This window comes from Zonotrichia leucophrys, chromosome 8 (assembly GCF_028769735.1).
Source record: "Zonotrichia leucophrys gambelii isolate GWCS_2022_RI chromosome 8, RI_Zleu_2.0, whole genome shotgun sequence".
Classification (NCBI taxonomy): Eukaryota; Metazoa; Chordata; class Aves; order Passeriformes; family Passerellidae; genus Zonotrichia; species Zonotrichia leucophrys.
In genome coordinates, this window is record NC_088178.1 from 8,799,149 (window position 1) to 8,823,868 (window position 24,720).

The 24,720-nt window shown below is 37.2% G+C and overlaps 1 protein-coding gene across 2 annotated transcripts in view; it reads right to left on the reverse strand.

Moving 5' to 3' along the window:
- Positions 1-206: 206 nt before the first annotated feature.
- Positions 207-24,720, reverse strand: part of DENND1B (DENN domain containing 1B) — a 151,471-nt gene continuing 126,957 nt past the window's right edge. For both annotated transcript variants that reach the window (XM_064719657.1, XM_064719656.1), the window contains 5 exons: positions 22,725-22,781; positions 21,822-21,932; positions 9,946-10,025; positions 8,699-8,912; positions 207-7,456 (listed from right to left, as the gene is read on the reverse strand). In XM_064719657.1, coding sequence (XP_064575727.1) covers positions 6,905-7,456; positions 8,699-8,912; positions 9,946-10,025; positions 21,822-21,932; positions 22,725-22,781 — 1,014 coding nt within the window. In that variant the 3' untranslated portion in view covers positions 207-6,904. The remainder of the gene's footprint in view (positions 7,457-8,698; positions 8,913-9,945; positions 10,026-21,821; positions 21,933-22,724; positions 22,782-24,720) is intronic.

Here is a 24,720-nt window from a genome sequence, read left to right on the forward strand (position 1 = left end):
TCAACATTTAACATTTGCACTAATCAACTCATTATTGCATTCAAGGAAACACATTTTGCTTTCTCTGTATTTGAGAAAATGTTGAGTTCATTCAATGGAGAAAAACTTCTAAAATAATACTGGATCATATCAATCTTTATGCCTAATAAGCATGAAAATGCTCATCAGATCAACCCATCAAACAAGAACCTGCATCACCCAAGGAATTTAGATATTGTTAAATTTTATTTTATAGTACAGTGTTGGGCACTTTATGGTCACGTGGAATTTACCAAAAACTTCTACTGATGCCACAGACTTTGGAAGGAAAAAGAAAAAAACAAACTACACCACACATCACAGCTCACTTAATACATCTAGACAGTGCACTACTAACAGTAGTCTAAGGTCAGAATTACAGTTTTCAAGATGACTTTGAACAGTAGTCCAGAAGGTGCAAAAGCATGGAGTAAATTTGGCTCTAGTTTTGTTAAAAGGTCAGTAACTAAATTTTCAAAACTGTAAGGACAATGCTGGTTGTTTGGTGTGTGAGATTTTTTAATCTCAAAATTATCAATAAAATCTCAATGTATCCTGTACTTTATGCCTCTCTTTTAAGTATTAAAGACTCACAATAAGGGACATTACTGGGAATGGTTTTCAAGGGTCATCAAAAAAATGTTATCAAAAAAAAAAAAAAAAGAGAAGCATCAAGATTACATGGTGTTGCTTTGTTCCAGGTTGAGGCATTTCTCATCATATTTAAAATTAACAAACATAAACTAAGAGTACTCCAAATATATAAGCATTTTAAATTGCTCTTCCTCCTCAAAAATGATGAAGTAACAGATGTGATGTGCATGTGTGCAAGCTGCACCAAGATTAGCTCTTCCACAGTGCTTTATTGCCTCATTCAAGTATATTATTTTAAAGAAGGTCTCAAGGAAAAACCAAAGGTTAAAAGAAAATGTACATCAATATACAAAGAAATTAATTTACAAAAACTTAAAAGGATACTGGCAACATTAGTAGCTGTTTTAAGTAATGACTTATGATAATTATGGATGTCACAAACTAAATTCTTGGGGTCATTGCTGGTCCTGAAAAGCAGCGCTTAACACTTCAGCTTTTTTATGATTAACAAGTGATCAAAGCATAAACTAAATATCATAAATTCTAATAGTTATCCTTACTTCAATTTGACCAGGTTTTAATTTTAAGAGTCACCTGGAACTACTGGTATGTGAATATTGGCTTAGGCCTTATTATTTCTACAGACTGTGACATCCATAATCATTCCCGGTCACTAAAAATATACATTTGCCTCATTAGAATAGATTTCTTCATGTTTTTATCATACAACTGTATTTCAAAGTTACATGTAATTTTACACATTTCTAAAAAATACAATTTCATGGGTCTGCTTGAAAGCAGATGTGCACTACTAAATTACTTTGAAACAAGGAGTAATATTGCACAAAATTCACTGAAGATTTGAAAGTCAACACATTTCCCCCTTCCAACCAAGTTGCTCCCTTATTTTTAACAGAAAGAACACAGAATCACAATAAGTGTCAACATACTTGAACTCAACTTATTTTCCAAATGCTAATACTGTTACTGGATTCTAAATACAGGTGTTGTTAGTACTGAGCTAAGTAATAGTACATTTTAATTGAGTACCCTCTACTACAGTACTCCTTGGAGTAACTTCCAACTGTGTTACCTGCTTCATACCCCAACCCAGCAGAGGATGGCAATGGCCCTGCCAGCTACATGGGTTGTGGATGACCCTCTAGACTGAGGTGGCTGTGGACTCACCAGGCAACTCTACAAGAATAAATGACGCAGCTTTCAGCAGGACCTGTCAAGTACTTTGAACTGGCCACTGACTGAACTGTGGAACAGATACGGCAAAATGGATCAAGGGAGGTTTTGTACAAACAAACCATATCATCCCTTTCCATTCCTTTAGTTTCAACACCCTGAGGACCATGAATTGAAGGCCAGCTGTGGTCCATGCTCCTGGGGTGAAGATGAGGACACGCTCCTCAGCTCAGATTCTGCTAACAAGCAAGCAACAGAGACAGACATGCCTAATAGCAGCAAAGAAGTTACTGAAGACAAGTCACATCACTATTCATACTGGTTTTGCTGGTGCAGTTATTTCTACATTCATTCTTCAAAGATTTACTGCAATACCATGGGAACAGACAGCCTTCACCATCCTGAGCTTTGCAATACAGAAGCTGTTTATTAGCCACATTTGTTTAGCCTGAAATTTCAGGCTGTTGGGAATAATTCACTGGCTAGAGTCTCACAGCACCTGGACTAGAGGTTGGTGCCAATGGAGGAGATGCTAACTCCTTGGAAATAAAGCTCCTCTTGAGCTCTCCCTGAGGAGTCAGGGAGGTCCATGGTTAGGAGTTCTTCCTGCAGGACAGGGTACAGTCAGGATCACACAGGGGGCATTTGCAAAAGGGCCTCGTGCTGGCACTTGATTATTGCATGAAATGTTTCTTTGATTACTTACGTGCATAGAGAAAGTATTTTAGATGCTCCTAGCAATTCTATTAGACAGCTGCACCAAAAAAACATTGTTCTGTAGAACTGAGTACCATTGACTGCAGGTGGATAAGGAGAAGCTGTTTTAAACACCTGGGGTAACTGTTCTTTTGCCTAGACTTTACATTGGTTACAAGAACACGAGGTTGTAAACTAGCTCATCCTAAAACCTGAGAAGACATCTAAAACAGAATTTTAAGGTCTAAAACACTCTTCTAATAGATTGGGTGGGATTTTCAGAAGCACCCAGCACTTGCCTAAAACTCTGCCTGAAGTCTGTGTTGCAATGCCTGAGTAGGGACTTCAGCCAGTGCTGAGAGTTTCTGATGATCCCACCCCAACAGCAGCAGCACCACTGAAATGCTAAATGACAAGGAAGGGTTCAGTCAACAACTTCTATGACAACTTCTACAACTACATTTTTTTCTTCAGAACAAGTCTATTTTTCAGAACTACATGATGCCCAAAAATGTGAGATGGAAGAGCAAACCACTGCCTATTCTACACAGACTGCCCTCTGCATGCATAGAGGGTGGGTAGGGATCACCTCTGCATCCACAGCCCTTCCCTGGTATCTGCAGTTTTCCTCATTCCTTCTCTACACATGTCAATGGGAAGGCTCTGACATATTATCCATTCTGCAAATCCCACAGGGAGTTAGCTCCACAGGCAGTATTACTTTCACCTACAATATTGAGCTGGAACCACTGTAACCGAGTTAGAACTGAAATCTGGAATTCTTCCAAGTTACTATCTCTCCTGTGGACTTCCAGGCTCTGCTTCACCACACTGCACTGGCACAGCCCAAGAATCCCTTTATCTTTCCACTGCCCTTACTTTTTCCTCCCAAACCAGATGAGTGATACGGCTCATTTTAGGCAAACATCTATGCAAAATGAACTCAAAAATATTAATCTCGAGTCCTGGTTTGACTTTCAACATCAGAAATTTGTTCCTATGTGTAAGTAACAGACCACAAAGCTTAATCAAATAACCTGGTATCTCCCTTAAACAGGAGAAACAGGAGGATTTTGGAGATCCTGAAGAAAAGACATGCCTCTGAAGAAGACCACAGGAGCTCTGACTGAGCAGAATTCAGTTCTCACCAGAAGCTGGTGATCAATGTTGATGATTTTCAAAGACACCAGAAGGATTTCCACAACTAAAAAGCATACAAGTATAAAACTTGCAAAGTATTGGACCTGGAAAATTTATCTTAATATAGAACCCACTGTGGTACTAAAAATACTGCATATGTAGCCAATAAACAATTTTATATTATCACAAGGACAGAGAACAAGAGTGTTGAACCAGAAATAGCAGTTTGGACTCTTACCTATTTGGTAACTGGCAATTCTATTCAAATAAGGCACAAATATTAGCCTTTTTAAAAGATCACTGATAGTAAGTGGAAAAGATCCTGTATACTACAGAGTAAAAAATGTACCTACATTTAAAATCAACATATATAGAAGACAAAGCTATTTCTGAACCCATACAAGGTTCAAAACCAAAAAAAGACATATTATTTAATGATTGTAAACAAACTATGAGCTTTGTAAATAGTAAGGAAACAATGCAGCATAAGCACAGAAACATTTTGACTGAAATTAAAATAAGTCTAAATTGAATGTTACCATCTTCTATTTAATCTGTTTACTTCTTTTCTGCCTGCATTTTCACTCCACGAAGCAGTGAATTATTACAACAATGCCTCAATTTTGAAAGATTCCACTATCAAACTTTCAATTTTATGATCCTTATAAAAACTTAAGAATATTGGCAGTCTCACATGGCTTCCATATTTATTCCACAAAAGTGAAAATGGAACAACCTATGTGATCGTTTGTTCAGTATCTAACCCTCTTGTAAAGCCAGTAAGATTTATGCCTGTATTACACAGTAATTTTTGAAAACCATTTTCTGGCAGCATTCCTGGACTTAGGTGTTTGATGGTTTTGAAAGTAATAATGGCCATAATTTCTGGGTTTTTTCTATTTTCCTTAAAACATTAATACTGTTTACTAACTTTAATAAATGAAGGAAACAAAGCAACTTAGAGTGAACCATGGATAGAAACATCAGGTGAGGTGCAGAGGAAAGGAAAATTTGAACTTTTAAATTCTCACCACAAAATGCAAGGAGATGAATAAGAAGGAGTGAGAAGTACTACAAGAACAAAAATCTGTGTATTGCCTACTGCAGCACTATGCTTAGGCAATGTTTACTACCCACAAGGGAGAAGAATGCCCTCAAGTCACTAATGCCAGCTTTAAACAATGAACCATCAGGTTGCTCTGGAACTTTTTCATCTGAACAGCACATGAGCCACTTGGCTTGACCCACTTGGAACACTGAGAGTGAAGATTTTAATTATTTTTATGATACTTTTGATTTCTAATAGTGCAAAATATTTTGCCAAGTAACATTTTTTGGTATTGCAAAATTCCACAACATATCATGTTGATGCACAAGTGGAAACCAAAGGATAAACAAATAGTAACTCTGGAACACTGAGATTTCTCCAGCAATTAAGATGCCCTGCTGAATGTTCATGCTTGATCAGACACAGATATTTCTGCAAGATTTGAACTTTTACTATGTTTTACCTTTGTTGCACTGATTAAAAAAAGTTAATTCTGGAGGCTCATCCTCCATGGCAAGTACTGGCCCAGCCCTTGTCATTCTGGAGCAAGATGAAATTTTGCACTAGGCCCAGGTCTCACTCTACTGAGCCTCTCTGGTGAGGTTCCAAACAGTGCCTCTGCCATGACATGGAGCAATTTCCGTAGGCCAGCTACCTTGTAAGAAAGCAGTCAAAAAACCCTTTTCCATTTGTGTCAGCTAGAAGGAAAATAATTAATAAACCTCAGTGAGGCAACTGATATGTAACTCTGCTACAAGCTATTATTGAGGTACTAAAGCACAATCTGATCCAAATACCAACCCCAGAAATGTGCTCACTCAGGCCTTAGGCTGAGATTAACAGAAATCATTCATGACAAAGAGGGAAAGGAAAAAGGTTTCATGACTTAGAAGAGCAGAACATTCTTCTCAGGCAGAGTTCCTTTTATACCCATGTGCCATTTCTACCAACTTTACCCCAAATATCCCTAAAAGCTGACAATTCCAATCTGCTGAAACTGATTAACTGTCTCTTCTGTCCTAAGCTGTTAGGGAGACAAGGTATGTATGGTGAGATGGAAAAAGAAAAGACAAAGAAAATTTTAAAATTTAAAGAGCTGCTTCATACAGTATCAAAAATGTTCAGACTTTAAATATCCAAATATTTGTCAGGAACACTGCCAGAAGGAGGACAAATTCTTGTTCTAAATACATTATACACCAGGACCATTTAGTCTTCTTCACTAAATTTAGAAAGTTTTTGGTTGTCCAACTTGGCTAAAATGAGAGTTGGATATATGCAGTCTCAAACTGAATCTATAAATTAAGCTTTCTAGTGTTACAAATCAGGCACAAATTAGATTTCCAACTATTAAACTGCAGAAAATAAAAAAATAATATATATCTATCAATTCCACTTACACTTTCCTTTCTGAGAATTTTTAGGTGAATTAGTCTACCTAGGGAAACTGATAATGTGTCTTTAAAGTGTCTTAGTTGTAAACAGAATAATAAATGTCACATTATAATTCAGCACTTCATGTACTTTATAGAAGAGAGAAAACCACGTGCTACCTTTTTGAAGTCTGGAAGACAGAGCCACAGTTTTAGTCTGGAGTAAGTTCCAAGTTATAGTCACAAGAAATTCCTTAATCTATAAAAAGTCTCCTTTCCTCCCCCAACCTTTGCTGAAGCAAATTCCTGCCATGGAAAATCATTATTGCTGTTTTGCAGATTTGCATTCATCTTCTAAGACAGTTAAACCCCTTCTCAAAAGATTAAGGCAATTATTATTCATTACAAATATTAACATTTGTACATTTCAGACAAATCAGATTGCTTGGTTCATTTCATGCTAATGGGATTTACATAGTACCTTCAAAACCTGGCTACCTTTAGGTGACACCCTTGCTGCTTAGAGGAAGCAAATGCTAGGAAGCACCATACACTTCTGTATTTTAAACAGAGACTAACTAGTACCTGATTTGAGAGTGCATTCATACATTTAGTTCCATTTTGTGGACCTAACTACAGCCAGCAAATGAACTGAGTCAACATAGAAGCAGATGTCCAATGGCAGAAAATGCACACTCAACTGAAGAGAATTATTTTTACAACTGAAGATCTCTTATTCCTTTAAATTTTTTGGTTATCATCTTATATGGAGTTACATGGAGTCCTGAGTAGTCTCCCTTTAACATCTGATGGGAGTCAAGTTTTTCTTTTCCTACTTTTCTTACGTTTTATTTCCACTCCTACTGCTGGATAAGCTATCCTTTGAAATATTTAAACCATAGTGAAAAGCAGAATTCAGTTTACATAATGACACTACTTCTTGAAGAAGTCCACCTTCTTCTGGAGTTTCATCTCCTTCCTTCCCACCTTTCTCCCAAGGGACCAGAATGGATGGCTGTTGAGCAAGACCTGCTGGGAGCTGATCTTCTGAGGTATTGCTTAGTGTTTCATTAGGCTTTGCATCCTGACAGGAAGAAAAGCCTGCTTTGAAACTTTCTAGGGAATTAAACTGGGCACTTGGTCGTACTGGAGACAGGGATGTCAAACTAGTGGTGTCCATCTTGTCAGTAGTAAAGGTTTTGCTACTCCTTTCTTCTTCCATCCTTGAGAGAGATTCTCTCTGGCCACCAGAAGAAACTTGCTTCCTTGGTGATGGGGGGAGCTGCTTCCCATGGAGGACACTGTCATCCTGGCCAAGGTTCCACTCTGCCTGGTCACTAGCACTGCTGCAGAGCAGGGTAAGGCTGCTCTCACTAGGTGCATTTGACTTGTTCTGAAAGAAAAAACATGTGTTCATAGTTAATGTCACAAGAAACATCTCTACACTGGTATTTTTGAAACACAAGTACTGGAAGGGATTTCATAGGTTCCTAAATCATGGATTCCCTTTGGGGCTCAGTGCTGCAAAACAACTATCCCAGACACAATGCAAGGCCAAGTGTTTTTACATTTCCTCAAAGAACACTGTCTCTTAGCCTAAGGACTGCCTCTGATACCACAAAGAGGAAGGATTTCTGTCTCCTCTGTCCATTCAGTCTTGGCACAAGCAGTTTTGACAGTGAACAAAGACACACTTTTCTCATCTGTACCCATAATATGAGAGGGAGGGGGGCTAAAACTAAAACCAGATGGCATTTCCTCTTTGCTTCAGTAATTAATTATACCAATTTTCAATATTAAAGTTTTTTGGTCAAACAAAACCGGGCATTTTATTAATCTAACCCCTGCGTGACACTCATAATATAAAATTTTACAAGCTTTATAAATATTTGCATCAGTATTCGCTGCTCCAGTAACAAATCTTCTACTATAGGATCCCTTTCAGCAAAACTAAGTGTTGGACAGCTGACATGTGCTGGAATTCAAAAACACTAAGCTTTTTTGGCTAATACCACAGCAGTGACTTGGGGAAAGTTTTAAAACTGTAGGCAAGCAGTGTGCTTACACTAAAGGACTAGTGCTTTACCAGTGTTTACACTAAAGACCTACCTAAAATAGGAACAAGGAGCCCTCTTAGAAAAGTCTGGAGTACTATTCTAGCAGTGTTTCAGGTGCAATTACCATCTGGATTCCATGACTTAAATCAAGAAGGAAATATCATCGTATCACTATGACTAGTCTAAGTCTACAAGGTGAAAAATGCCTTTTAAACCGCATTAAAAAAATCCCAAATCAGCTCAAGGCATATCAGATTTAACAGAAAAATAATATATAAATATAGTATTAAACTATTTGATTAAGTAAATTATTATACTGTTCACAGCTCTCTATGTGGTTACTGCTTTAAGGGAAAAATACTGTTCCAAGATGACTTAGTAACCTGGAGAATTTCTTGGCTGGTAAAAAACCATCATGCAGTGGCCAGCATGAGTGTATGGTTATATAGCCCTAGCAAGACACATCAGCAATTCTAAGAACTGTGTTGCAGTGTCTGAGCTGCATGTTGTTCATTCCACAAGTGCAGGGTTCCACTGCAAATGGACTTGGGTTGGTTTTCAAATGAAAGAAGACTAACCTCAGCCTTGTAATCAATGTCATCCATTGATCTAAAGAAATCCAGGCTCTTTGCTCCTGAGAGTTTTCCTTGATCTGAACTGTGTGTGCTCAGCGTGTCCAGAATCTCTCCAAGCAAGTCCATTTCTCCTTGATGCTGAGTTATTCCAGTTTCACCAGAACCATCACTATCATAAAAGTAAGCAGAAGCTTCTTCACTGTCTTCTGATGATAACCTGAAAACAAAACTTTTCCATCAGATAGGAACATAAAAGCCATTTTATTATAGCCACTTCTGAAAGGACATAGGGGAATGCATTTCAAGAGCTCTGAATGGGAACATCAACCTGGAATATCTTGCTACTCAATAATTTTCCTGAGCACAGCTATAAAGCATTGATGGAGATGCAGTTACCATCAGCTGCCTTCTGGCCTAGCCAAACATTTTGTACTGGTGGCAAGACTGCTACTGCAACTCTTCCTCCATCACATAGGCAGAATTACTGAAGTACTGCCTATCTGCAAGGACAACTGGTGCTTTTGTCTCTTATTTCCTTTCTTGTTCATTGCAATATCTTTACCTCAGACCCCCATTCTACCATGGTCTTTTTCTACTTCTGTCTATCAGTACTGCTACAAAGGTAGTTTTCCATGGCCCACTGTTTTCATTGTATCCTTTTAACATTTCACTAGCTTCATCTTCCCTATAACAGCTTAAACTGCTTGATTTTGCTTTCAATGTTCTTTCTGGTTTATATCCAGATGTTCATTATCGACAATCAACTCCTCAATTCAGAAAATGCCTCAATCCAGCTTAAGCCTCAACTTACACTTTTCCTTTAGTTCTCATATATGAAGACCTCAATAGAAAATCCCCAAGACATTATATGTCTTTCAGACACTTCAAAAAATGTCCCATTATCATGGCCATCACACAAGCCTTAAAGAACTGACTGGCTGAGGTCACTCCCCACCACGTTGATGAATATTTTGCTCTTTCTTTGTGTATGTAGTCTTTTTATCTAGAGGCTGTGAAGACTGAGGATTATGTCAAGCCCTTCTAGACGCTATTAATAATGAAAAGATATAATAGCCTGTCCCTCTTTTTAAAGCAGATTTAAATCCTAAACTACTTGACATCATCTAGATCAAGAACTGAGCTAGCAGCCTGGACAGGAGAAAAATGTGTCACTTGAATTCTACTCTGCTGAATAACATTTGTTACCCTCTCTCCTATACATACATAACCCATCCAGACAGGCTCCTTACTTGCTTGTTCTCTCAATTTCATCATCTTCATCTTCATCCAAGGCATCATCCTGGTTACTGAGGCGCTGGTTGAAACGAGTCTAGAGGAAGGACAATTAACATTATAATTTTGTTTATTTTTTCTATTTCAGCATTACTTCTTTGGAGACCAGCTGCCACTTCACTCGTTAGGGCTTCTGAGCACTTGCTGAGAAAAACCACATATTGATCAAGGCTTGTAAAGGCTGCTCCAAGTCCTCAAGCAGCACCAATTAAAGAGAACCATTCTCTTCATGGCCTATGGAGGGCCTCCTTATTTATGCAAAGCCTGGTGTGCCTTATTATTTATGCAAAACATTGATTAGCAGAAGACTGGATATTGGAGGAAAAGCATCACTCAAGTCTACCAGCTACCCCTTCTTGGAAGCACATGACAAAAAGCACTATGATTTAGTACTTTCTGGTAGAAATATTTACAAAGCTTTGGTCTATTGAGCATAAAGAAAAATTGACTTTTGAAGCAGCAAATACAAAGAAAGTTGGGAGTCTCTTTATGAAGCTACATTTATGTAACAGTGCTGTACAGGATTGCAGAGTAAATAATATCCAGTTCAGGAACTTGGCACTAGGAATGCCTTTGTGCAGGATAATTTACTGTGGATTACTATTAATTCCAACCCAGTGCACACTCAGAGCACCCCAAGAGGACTTTGCATGGTGGAGTTGGTGTGCTGTAAATTCACACATTTCTGTACAGAATACTCACCTATTACATCACATTATTATTCAGCAAACAAAAATAGTCTAAAAAATTCCACAATAATTGGAAAAAAGTCTCTATCCTGACCAGAACATTTAAATCAGGAATTTTAATCACTTGACCTTCACAAATGACTATCTTCAGGACTATACAACTCTCATAGTGGTTTTGTATCAAAAACTTTTTGTATTGGAAGTTTAACTATACTGGTCATCAATGCACTGAAGATATTGTGAACCCTGGATAACCACTAATAATTTAAAGACATATGGATGGAATTTGTACAGAGGAAAAACAGCATAAGCTAACTTTGAGGAAAATCATAAGCAAGTAAGAAGTGCTACTGCTCACATCTTATCATGCAGTTCACCAAATGCCTAAACCTGCAACCAGCCCCTGATGGGGAAGAAATATGGCCTTAATTTCAGACTACAGGAGCTTGAAAATCTCATACTGTGAGGATTTCAGTATGTTACCTATTACAGATGTTGTCAGTGTTCTACAAATACCAGGACGCTCTCTGTAACTCCCCACCCCCCCCATTATTTACAGGAATGTCTCAGTATTCACTCTTTAGAGACTGAGACATTTTTTCTGTTCAACAAGAGAGAATTTAATTAAAGCAGCAAGTTTTGATAACACTTTCCACAGCTCTTTGCCCTCAAAGAGGAAACATATGGTTCTTTATGTGTTAAACCAAGTTAATAGTTGATGGAAAATGAGAGAATTATTAGAGTATTACAACCCATCAAACAACCCTAACTGAGATTCGTTCAAGTACTTATCTTCACTGGGAAAATTTAAATACTTGGATTTGGTAACACTAGGAATTTTGGTAACACAGAATTTTCCCCAAGAAAATTCTGACATGACGTTCATTGTAATTCAAGCTCTAACCTGGAACTGGTTCCTAGAAGGCAAAATCCTGTCTGCCCCTCTCACTTTCTTTTGAATTTGCATCAAAATTAGATGTTGCCATCACATTTACTCCTACTAACATAAATATGAGATTTTGCAGGGAAGAAGATTTTTTTAAATGTTGAGAAAGTGCAGAAAACAAAATGGAAACTGACACTTGTTCATCTGTAGAGGAATTAACTCTGCCAATGGAATAAAATTCTGCAAGGTAACACTTGTTGGTTTGTTGAAATGATAAATAATATTTCAAAGAGGACAGATATCAAGCTTCAAGAAAAAAAGGGGAAAAAAGGAAGAAAAGTTGTGTCTGACAAACAGGAGCTGAATAAAATTAAGCAGAATCAGCAGGCAACACAGGCATTGCAGTGGCCCTTCAGAACAGTAATATGCAAGTGTGTTAGTGAAAGCACAAATAATCATATAAAGGAATGTAACAGACAAGTTGATAAATCTAAAACCTCCCTCCAAAAGAACTCCTAGCTCCTGATGGTCAAACTCTTTGAAAAAAACATTTTTGTTACCAATTTAAATGATATGGGATATATTATAAAATTATACAGGGAAATTTTCAAAACTAAACCAAATAAAATGGGATTCACATACAAAGAAAAAGATATGGGGGAAGGGAAGGAAAGGAAAATATCTGGCTGTAAATAACAACCTTCTCCAGCATTTACAGCTCTGTGAGCTAACCACAGAGACAACAAGCAACACATGTTCTTGAATAGGTGACTTTCCTTTAGGAGCTGTAATAAAAACGACTGCAAGGGAGGGGTATGTTCAGACTACTTTGCAAAGAAAGAAAAAGAAAGAAAGAAACCCTTAATAAATTTCAAAAGGAGAGCCATAAAACTTTTTCAATGCTCCACTAGGCAAAGTGACAGAGTATGTGCACCTGCAAAAGCTGTCAGAGTCATTTAAGAAGTCCTTCCATTACTGACGTACCCTGCTGTTTGCAGTTATTTAAGCTTTTAATTTCTGTCTTTTCTGCATTTTGAAGTGTGTAACCTTTTTTATACCCCTTTATGAAAAAAGGACAGACTTCTGCTTCCTTCCTGATTAGCATTCTAATAACAACCAGACCATTTAAATTTATTACCACCAGAAATGATATGGCAACAGTCCTTTCTTGCTGCACCAGAACTTTATAAAGTCTTAATAGACTGCTGTCATGTTTATTTCTATAAAATAAAGGAACAAACTTCTTTAAAGTATATGGTTGTTTTGCTTCTTCCAAACAGTTCGGCTTAGATATTAAATCTATTACTTAATGTATTTACCTTATATCTTAACAAGAACAGGGATTCAGCTTTTGCCGTTTCAAATTTCTCACATTTTCCTGCACATGGCATCTCTCATCTCTCATTTTGCTTCGAATATAAGAGCTGAGCACCCTTAAACACAAGCTCATGTAAGCTGGTGTGAGGCTATATATCCTTTTTTTATTCACCATATCCATCCTTTCTGGTTGCTGCCCTGCTTCAAAATCTCCTTCTGCAAGTAGTCTGCAGCTTATACAGACCTGACCCAATGCTGATCACTGAACTAAGGAAAAGGAGCTGACAGTATAAATACAGTAGAACCAAATAAAGGGAGAGTCAGTCCTTAAACTGCTCTCTTCTTCTTGCTGGTAGCCTCACAAAATGTACTACTTTGGAATAAAAATGCCAAAATACATGAATGCTAAAGGATTTAAATGTAAGATGGTTATATTCTTGATTGGGCATGAAAGTCGATCTTTGAAATGTCAGCTTTTTATATAATGCTAGACCTTTCAGATGTCCAGCGTTTGGTAATGAGTCTGTATTGATTGATACTAAGGCAGGAAGTTTAACAAGGCTGCTGCTATTAATTACACTCCAAGTGAAAAACAAATAATCTTTTGATAAATGGCAGCACAAATATAATTTCACATTTACTGGCTACTCAATACATCAACACATATAAAGTTTCAAAAAAAGGAAAAATATGGTTTAAATCTGTGAAGTACTGCTTCCTTTTTCTTAAAAATTTAAAGAAAGATTATTTATTCAGCATGAGAAAAAAAATAAATACAACACCACTGTTATTAATGATTCAGTATTTTATTTTACCCATCCTCCTCTACAACCAAATCACAGACATAATTATGGCTCCATCCAGCAGGGAAGCAAAAGATCTTTCAATCAGACTTTCCAGTAAAGCACACCTTGTCGCCTTCCTTTCCGGTTAAACACTGTGACCTAAAGCCATGACTCACAGGAAGGTACTCCTCATTACACTCCTCCTGAGCTGAGACTGATGAAAGAAGAGGGAAAACAGAGACAGAAAAGAAGTACAGATTCTAATCAAGAATGCTCTGATATCACAAAACTGTCCTGGATATAAATTAAATAGATACTACCAGAAATATGGGTATGGGCACAGTGCTTTGAAATGCCAAGTACAGTCTAATGCCACAGAGATCTCCAGTGACTATTGTACAGTTATAGGAAACCCCAATGCCTCTGCTGAGGTAGGATTTATTATAAGTACAGATGATAAATTTGTTGAGATAGTTAGTCACAGATAGCGCATGTAACTACTTTTGTTCTGAATTACTGTGGTGAAAAATGAACAAGCTCTCAGCTCCCTACCATTTATGCACGCTAGACTCCTAAACCCAGGTATCATTTGAGAATTGTGTAATGCTTCTCTTCCTTTTTAACAATTAATCATGCTTCCACAAATATTTTTTCAGAATAGTTCTGTTTTGCTCCAAAACAACAAGCAACCTTCCACTTTCCCTGCGGAATTGCAGCGCCTTTTTATCCTGAGGAAGCCTGAGGCCTCGCACTGCCCAGAGTGAGGCACCACCTCCCCACAGCCAAACCCTGCTTTTCTCACTGGCACCGAGGATATTCTTAGCACCCCCTCCCGTTTTCAGCTGATGATGCACCGTGGCACCGTGCCACACACCATTCTGGCTGCAGGGAGTGCACCATCCCTCCACTTTCATTGGCAACACGCACACGTGTTAGTCTTTTCAAATAGGACGTGGAGATTTGCAGTGCCATTTGCAACAACTAAAGCCAGCAGCTCATTTTTTTTGTGCATGATTTGAAGAATCAGATTCACCAGGCAGAATCTGCAGTTACAAGAATGGAGAAATATAGCACTTATTTTCCCTTTTCTGATGGTGATTAATGTCCTAATGTACACTCAATGATTAGATGGAAGGAGTATTATAGAATGGAGGACTCAGAGGGTCACAGTGGACAGAAGAGCAGGAAGATAAGGGAGAATGCGCATCAGAAAAGAAAAAGTAATCAGTGTCCAAAGCCACACAAATGTTTATATAAACAAAACCAGAAAAAGGAACGTGGATTTGTGGTAACAAGAAAGGCAAGAGATGTGGAAGTAACTCAGGTGCACGATGGGGGACTTTAGTGAACCAGGACAGTTGTAAATCCAGTTTATTTGGCTGAAATGTGCTATTTGATACAATTCCTAAGCAGATAAAAGAGAGACTACTGGTTAAATTGATCTTTTGGGTAAAATGTGCATCATAGCCTTACATCAGCAGAACAGTCTCATGCTACAATCACTGCTTAGAGCACCAGTTGCTGATCACGTGTGACTTTCTCAGAGGGAAACCTATCAAAAATACATACATTAAAATGTACAATGTGAGTGTGATGGCAAACACAAACACCCTGCGCCTCCAGACCTCAGCAGCACCAGCCCTGTCCATCAGATCAATGGACTGTGGAAGATACTACTTAAGGGAAGTGCCATAGGAAGCTTGAAAACAGACTAATCACATTTGCAAGAAAAAAAGACTGTGCCTTGGAAATACTGACTCCAAGCACATTTCTACACTGTCTAGGGATTCCAAACAGAAAAATCACCAAGGAGAAGGAGGAGTCCCTCTTCTAGTTTGACACCAGTAAGGGTCTTCTACTCAACAAATAAGGTCTTTCTCTCCAAGGTGCTGTGGAATTTGGCTGGCACTTGGATGTTACTGATTTCAGCTATTTTTGGGCCAAAATGAGACAATTCAAAGCAAGACAGAGGCATCATCAGGATGCAATCGGGATTCTAGGTGGGCTGAGCTGTCCTTCAGTCATGCCCCTCTCTCCACTTACTGCAGATAGAGCCTAAGGCTGCACTGCTGCTAACTGCAGCATTTCAGCAGTATCTAAAATTAGACAGGCTGAATCTGGGCTCTCAGAGATGCTGAGATCCCTGCAGGAAAGGATTTTCCTGTTTCTTCTATTTCTCCTTCCTTTTGCCTCCAGACAAACTTTTTTCATTAACTGAACTTCTTTATTCTTTTTTCTTTTCTCATTCTTAGATACAGGATTATAGAGAGGAAAAAAACGTTAGGGACATAGAATACTAGAGCTGAAGTTTTAGATGTAAAGTGGTGCTTTTCAAACCCTCAAGCCAGAAGGCAAAAGCAACATGGAAGTCAGCACACAGGTTCCAACTGTTGTCTGATGGCTCTCCTGGCTCCCTCATTTAGTGGAGCAAAACTATGACTTGTGGAAAACAGAAGATACACAGCAAAAGAAAGTAAAAGATATGACTGGCTACATTAAGATGTTGATCAATTCTCCTGAAGAAAAAAATAATTGGTTATTTCAATTAAATTCTGAGGACAGAAAAGTTCATCCAGTTTGAAGATACTCTGCAAGACCATTTTTCTCTGAGATCCTTCAGAGAAAGGAAACAGTGCTACACATACAAGTATGGTTCATTTGTTTGCAGAAGAAAGACCCTTTGAAAGGCTGCATTTTTATTTATTATAAAACTTAAAGAGGGGGGCTATAATAGCCAGGAAAAGCATCTGCAAACTTTTTGCTTGTATAAATTTTTCTTTTAGTAGGATAAATCAGAGGTAGATATGCTGATGACTTTGCCCTGAAAAACCAAGCATTCCACAGGGTGACAAAAAAATTCCAGAGCCACTTCCTGACCATTACCCCATCTATTTTTTTTTTTTTTTTTTTTTGTTAAATTGAATTGGAATCAAGGTAATTATTGAAGAGATTTCTCAAGTGTTTTTACAGCAAAATTCCAAGAACAGCAGCCACAAGGCTGACAATGGTTTATGGGTGCAGAACAGACAGCACAGCTCTGGTGAGGACAGTCACTGTCCCTGTTTAGTGGGAAGCAGGGACAGAGGTCTGCAATCTTGAAATTATACCTCTGCTTGGGAGCCTCTATTCCCTATTCCTGAAAATAGTATCATGCATGATACACAATAGCATGTGAATGCTTAATTTGCACAAAATCCAGGGGCAATTTCACTTAACAGAAATAAAGGAAGGACCCCTTGATTTTAAGAGGTCTCCACTGCAGCAGGCAAGGCTTGCACAGGCAGAGGATCCCGGTGCTCTGCCACTTTGGAAAGGAACAGGAGCCACAAGAGGGCACTCTCGTAATCTGCAATTTGAATTTTGGCAGCCTAGCTTTTTCATTTTTAATTAAAAAGAAATCTGACTGTTTTGCAGAATGGAGAGATCTTACTTGACACAATAAGACAAAAGATTTTTCTCCAAATTAAAGGAAGCTAATGATATCTACAATATTTTCACATTACACCACATTAGCTAAAGAAACAGAATTTACTGATCAACTGATGCTTACTTCAAAACTGTATTTTATAGAAGCAAAATGGGATTTACATTAAAAACTAGCTCTTACTGTTTATGACATCTTTCAATTTATAATATTGCAGTCAATGAGGGTGAAGAAGCCTCCAGCAACAGAATCAGTGTTATTTGTGGTTGGTAGTCATAGATGTGATCTCAAGCACATTGTCTGAATACAAATACAGGTAAATGTACTTAATCAGATTTATGTTTCTGAAATCATTGTGGGACTGACTGTGGATATTTTTCTAAAAGACATTCAGTCATCTTATACAGAATATGTATATTCAGCACTACATTATCACAATCTCCTCTCTTATTTTTCAGGAAAAAGAAAAACTCTTCAGAATAGCCCTCTTTTCAGAATAGCCACTCTCATCACCTTTTTCAGGTTAGGAGGGTAATCAGTTACTAGAAGTCCTTTGTAGTTAATGATTATGTCGTGTATTTTACTGGCCATTGTAGGGATATTGATAAATGGGGCACTCCTGAAGGTAAGGTTATTCTGAACACATCTTGCTGCCTGACACTTGCTGTGTTTGTTGAACAGATGCCAAGCACACCTACTGCAAGCTGAATTATATATTGTTCAGTCTCTAGGACATACTTCAATAAAAGTGAAAAAGCTCCATTTGCAATACGCTTTAAAAAAAGAAAGAAAGAGAAAATATACAAAACTCTCTTCTCTATGAGAACAGCAAGAAAAAAGTTTTGTCTAACTTGATTTTTATTAAAAGTCTTTTAAAAACCTTCTTAGACACTGTATTTGGATTCTGCAAAGTCATGGTGAGTAGTTCACTTGGTATTGTCAATACAGGAACATTTAAAGCAGTGCTGAGACACAGTGATTGGTAAATCCATCCTTAGAATCCACATGCCTATTTCTATTACAGATGGAAAGTAGTAGGTGCCTAAAGGTACAGGCCCTTTTCAGGTACAGGTCAGAACATACATTTTCTGAGAGACAAGGGGCATTGCTAATTTAATAACTGCAAAGGGAACTGGTAGTTCTTATTTGGTATTCTGCTAATCTTGCAGAGTGTTTTATTTGCCATAAAATACATTATGACTGTTGAGATCCTGACATGGTCTATTTTTAATAAGCTACCCCAACACCTGATACAATAGTAAAATTACAAAGATCATATTAATGAAATAAAACAGATCGTCCTGGCATTCAAAACAGGATCATAATAAACATGCTCTCTTTTTAATTATATATTAATTTGGAACAATTATACAGAGCTCCTACTGCATTTAGGTCCCTGTGTACCAGAAATCTGCATTACCTGGGAGTATAAAATGGCACAGAATTAAAAGAGATTATGCAAACACTGAATGCTCTATAGTCTAAAACATGCCCTGCTCTACCTTGCTCATCAATAGTTAAAGGAACTCAGCGGTTTCACTCACAAGATACCGCAAACAGAGCCTAAGCAACCTCATGCTTGCATTAACTTTTATTTCAAAAATTTTAGCTGGTGATTTCTTGTATCTTCTACATTCCTAATTAATGTAAGAGATGAAACATATCCAAGACACATTATAAGCGCTAGGCATGAAACAGTTAACAGCAGTGCACATGCCAAGGTTTTAACAAGGCTTAACAATAAAAAGCTTCAATCTCCACTTTCACTAGATTTTGTTGTTGTGGTTTTCCCTTGCTTAGGGCAATCCATCTGTTAATGTTGACTTGCAATATAGCTAAGCTCACACATGTCTGAAGAGCCTAGAACAGCGAACCTGAGCAGGAGCAAGCTCAGATGAACACTGCAGAGAGGGAATGGCTCGTCTGGGCACGGATTAATTGTGCGCACACGCGCACGCACACGGGCACCAACCAGTGCACTCCCCTCAGCTCCAGCTTTTAGGAAACACTTTCAAAATGTAAATTATAGGAGGGCAAGCCGAGCGCATCAGTTTGCAATAACACATTTAATTATTTATCCTCTGGTTAGGTTTTGACAGCTATTTCGGATGCTATAATTTTTTTTTAATTTACTGCTGATTTTTCTTAAGCCTATTGCCAATCTGGAAAAGAAAAAATACAATAAACCCACTATGACAGCAGTGATAAAGCTTAGTAAATATTCATTGTTAAAAATGGCTCTGCACTGTGACCAGTGCTGGTATTCTCCCTGGGCCAAACTGGCTGTGTTTTCAATAAAACCAGAGAAGTATCCTTTCCCTTGAGCCCTGTTAGGCTGAGGCTGCAGTTGGAACTGTCATCCTCACACAAAAGCAAAGGGGCTGGGTTTTACAAACGCAAAGCCTAATTGGGAGATCTTCATGGCTGTACCCTTGACATTTATTAAAGCCTCATCAACAAAACAGGAAATAACCATACTAATTAGCAGACCCATATACAAACTCCTGCTTGCTGGGGTAAAAGCAGACTCACTTCCTATTGTAAAGGAAAGGTCCTCTCAGACCCCCAAATCCTGTTATGAATGAATTTTTTAAATGATCTTTCTCAGTAAAGAAAACTTTCATATCTAATATAACTTTTCAAAGTATGTTTTACAGCATCTCAGGTAACTCTCAGAATTTAACTGTTTCCAAGAAGTGGAGAAGGAAAAGCTCAATGCATACTTCTGATATAAAATATGACACCAAATTCTTTGTATTTAAAATTTTCTAAATGTTTCAGTATGGAAGAGACAGTAATAACGTACAGAGGTGCCTCTATTTTGGAAGCAAGATGACCATTAAAAGCAATTGCTGTCTCGTTTACTGTTGATCTAGTCCTTACTTTAAATGTGTATCAAATGGCCTGAACTCCACACTAGCACTAGCCTTATACTGATACAGCCACTGGTAAGGATAATTTTAGAGATCTCGGTGAAGAGTTTCGTTTGCAGGATAAAGACTACCAGAAAACGGATTAAATCTGACAACAGCACACTGAATTTCACTTCTTTTAAACAGCAGATTCAGTACTAGATCAAACACGGTCTCTCATACACGTGCACTGTGAATACTAACATATATTCTTATTTGGATGTAAACTTTAAAATCACCACTCATTAATAAAGAATTTATGTTGTCTTATTCAAACACTATGACCAAAAATAAAAACAAGAGTAGCATCATCAGACTTATTTTTCAGAAGTCCTTTGGTTTGGGGAGGAGGAAAAGGAGAATTGAATGAGTGAGAGATGAAGGAGTTCTTGGAGGGCAATCCCTATGTGCCCCTTCCTGCCCACTGAGTTCATGTGATGTTTGGGACAAGAGCTGGGGAGAAGACACCTTTGGTTTGGAGCAGGGCAAACCTGTGAGGCTCTCAGTTCCCAGCTTTGTTGGTAAATTCACCCCACAGAAACACGTGTGTGTCCTGTGCATACCCATCCATTAACACGCGTGTGTATGGATGCACGGAAACAAAGCCAGGCACAAATCTGCACTCCTGCCTTCTTTGCAAAGCTAAAGGACAACTGGTAGAAACTGCAATGATTACAGGATTTAGCACTGTACAGCTGGACAAACACAAAAACACAGAAAAGTTCAATTGTTGTGTCTGAACACACACCTTCAAAAGAAATCTTTAATTGTACCAAGGTGAATTATATTCCTTTGTACACCTAGACTCCTGTACATAACAATAGGCAGCACTACCATATCAGTGAAGCAGAAAGTCTTTGTATTATTTATAACCTTACTTAAAATAATGACTTAATACTAATGAACAATTTCACCATCATTTAGCAATCATCTGCACCAGTTCTAAATTGCATTCCAGAAACTTTTGATAAAAACTAATTCAAAATCAAATTGATTAAATAGAAAATCCAGATTTTTATAATAAATAATTATACCTAGAGCAAAAAATAAATGTTGCTAGATTGGTTGGACTGAATTTATATACTTAATTCTCATTAGGAAGATACAGGCATTAAAAATCCACATGTATTAAAAACATGCAATAACAATATAATGTAAAAATAAATACCTGTATACTAAAAATAAGTAATATGCAGGTAAATATTTGTAGGAAAAAAAGTGTTAGAAAACCTACTTTGTTTATATTTTTGAAATGAAACTGTCAAAATGAATCTGAAAACATTAAAACACTTGCCAAAGTTGAGACACTACACCTGTTACTTCAAATCTAGACTAGAAAGGATTAGAGAACAAAAGCCAAGACATTAGCATTGCATGAACTAGCTGACTCATTAACAAAATAATAAATCACAACTATCTGAGCAAGGTTAAAGGCCATATGACTGCCAAAACAATTTATCAGAAACACAAAATTAATATGCCTTAAAATAAATGAGATGGGCTTCTCACAAAAAATACATTCTGGTCTATTCATAGATATGTATTAATCTTTCTCAAAACCAGTATTTAAGAATTAAATCTCAGATCCATCCTTACAGGTCTCTTGTTCTTTCCCCTCTCAACAGGAATGAAACACAAATAGCATTTTTTTCTCCACACACACAGCATAGCCGTATTTCTATAAACATAGCCTTTTAGTCACACTATCCAAACACAGGAAAATCATCTTGGAAACAGATTCACAGACACATGACTCTAAGAAGCAAAAATTTTTCCCTATATATATATATGAATGCAAACAGAAGTTTCAGGTGTCTTACCTGTGCCAGTCTTCGTTTTTCTGAGCTTGTTCTTTTCTCAGGATGCGATGTGTAGACAGGAACAGTCTGTACTGCACCAGCACTACACGTTCCACACTCTTCCTCACTCTCCTATGCAACAAAACAGATTTAAATTCCTTTATTTATAATCATTATCTGCAAACATACCCTCCATATTATGCATGCAGAATGCATTCAAAATTATCTTGCCACAATCTATTACTGTCATGAAAATACCATCTGTAGTAAGAAAATCAAATTTAACTTTTCAAAACGCCAGATTACCAGCATGGTCATTTAAAAGTTGAATTGTTCAAATGTTTTTGAAATTTTTCTTAAAATAGCATAATAGGTATCAAAAAAATGGTTCCTTCTCTGCACAGAAAAATCTTACATGGAAGCAAAATTCCAAATGGGAAAAGCAGCTGCAAAATGCCTAAACCATCTACTCTGTGTTCATGAGGTTGCTTTTGCAAAATGAAACTATTCATTCACCTTGAAACACTGCTATTGTTCATGTATCTTATGGAACTAAAACTGGACAACTGCACCTCCTGAAATAAAGTGCACTGCAAGACTCTCCCTTCTCAAATTCTCAGCTTGAAGCAAAGGCTTTGATTGTGATATCAAAGCAATCAACTTTATGAAAACATACATCCTCTTAATGTATCTTTGAAGACCTCTGTTGTTCTATGATAAAATATGCAAACAATAAAGAGATTATTCAGTGGATGCATAGAATGACAGATAGTTGCCAGAGGGCTCGTTATGAAAAATGTATTGTTGAACAAAGGGCTAAGCATATTTCAAAAGTCATTAAAAACACAAATCTCATGTGATTTGTAAAGTATAAGCTTCAAACTGTACAGGAAGCAGTGTAAGAAAGTAAAGTGTCCTACATACCTTGTGTTTTAACTTACTCTTCACTTCTTTTATTCCTTGCCTCGCCTGGTTTTTTGCCTGGAGAAATAAAAAGACTTAAATTGCTCTGCAGGACACTGGCTGTAGTCACAGAACATGCCTTATGATGCCATACTTATTTTGTCTTTTTTATAAACATCTGGTGATATAGAAAAGGGCAATAATCTTTATCATAAATTTCAAACATGTACTACCACTGTATTTTTTTATATTCATGCTTTCTCAACAAATTTAAGGATTTTTTTTTCAGTACATCCATGCCAGTTATGGGAAAACATACATACTCAAAAATTCTCCATTATTACTAGGGACAGGCTAAGAATGATCATCTATATAACTCCTTTATTTGAAATGCTCCTTTCAATTTGAAAGAGTATTTTAGCAATAAAGCATGTTGAAAAATGTGAAGATTTTTAAGATGACTGCTACAGTGTTCCAGTCTGGTAACTTGCAGGGCAACATCAACCTTAAGAGAAATGAAGTGATTTCATATGCAGATGGAGATTTTGCCCAGTGTTGCTGAACAGCACAGTGCTGCTATTTAGGGGAGAATTCTGTATGCATTAAAAGAGACAGACAAGAATCATTGTTGCATAGAAAACAGCAAGAATATTCTTCAATACAGAAAGGAATTATCAATATGGAATACCATGTTCTTAGGCTAAAAAAAAAATGAGACAAGAGGGAGAGAGCGAGAGAAGGGGGGAAGAAGGAAACAAAATAAAAGATGAGGGTATAACATCAAAAACCCTAACAGAAAAAAAGTTGTCTTTCCAAAAAAAATATGGGAAAAAACTACAAAAGTTTTTAAGGTTGTACTGGAAATAGGAGTTTTAAAACACATTCAAGGGCATAAATATCTAAAAGCCATCTATTTTCCTGTAGTTTTTTTGTACATGGAAATTCAGAAAAAAATTTCTTGAATCAAGAGGTCATAGAGTCTTTTTGATCCTTAAATCATACATCCATAAGCTCAGTAAGAGCACGATGGGGTGCCATGTACCAGATGCTAACCTGAAAGCCACTTTAAACTTTCCAGATCCTGCTCACAGGATTTGGATGAATTTTGGAGTGCTCTGTTCTGACTCTCAGGGATGGTACCAATGACATTACTCAAAGCTCCAAATCAGTTATGTGGCAATTAGGAAATGCATATTTCAGTCCTCTGGTAGTAGGCTCCATAAAGGACAACAATGTAAGAAATTAAATGGGGTAGAAAAATGGATATCATATACATAAAGATGCTCAGAAGTTTACTGCAGTTTCCTGGCATATACAGAAGTTCACTTTGAAGAACCTTTACTAGCAAGGGCATAATTATCAAAATTGAAGGCTGAACCGCAGTCTAAGATAGTGCAAATGAAGAAGAATAATTTGGAGATGAACCATTTTTTAAATTATAAATGAGTCCATGAATATGAAGTATATTTAATTTATTTACCTGTTTCTTTCCATGACTGCTGTGTTTTTAAAGTGATGTAAAATTAAAAATTCTATTTGAAAACTTTACTTAAAATACTCTAGTACACACTGATTTACTGATTTATTCAGGACTATTTATAATGCATCCACCTAGTGAAACATTTGGAAAAGCAAAAAGGAAGCCAAAAATGTTTTTCTCTGTATTATAAAAGCAACTTTAAAACACTTCTCAGTTCATTTTTTTGTTATGCTGTTTTACCATACTGCATAATACAGAATAATCTCATATGCATCATGGGGTAGGCAGTCTTTGAAAAACAAGATCTTTTCAGATGAAAAGTATAAGCATTAAACCCAGTTAAACATGAGCATTCCACTGTCGTTTTTAAAAAGGAGCAGATGATTTGCTGCACACATTACTGATGCTTTACCACATCTTAATAGTGCAGCACTTACTGCCAAAGTGAAATTACAGCTGTGTATCAAATACCTAAATGTATTCAAATAAGCTTCTAGTGTCTATGAGGACAGAAAGAAAACCAGCACATTCATGCTT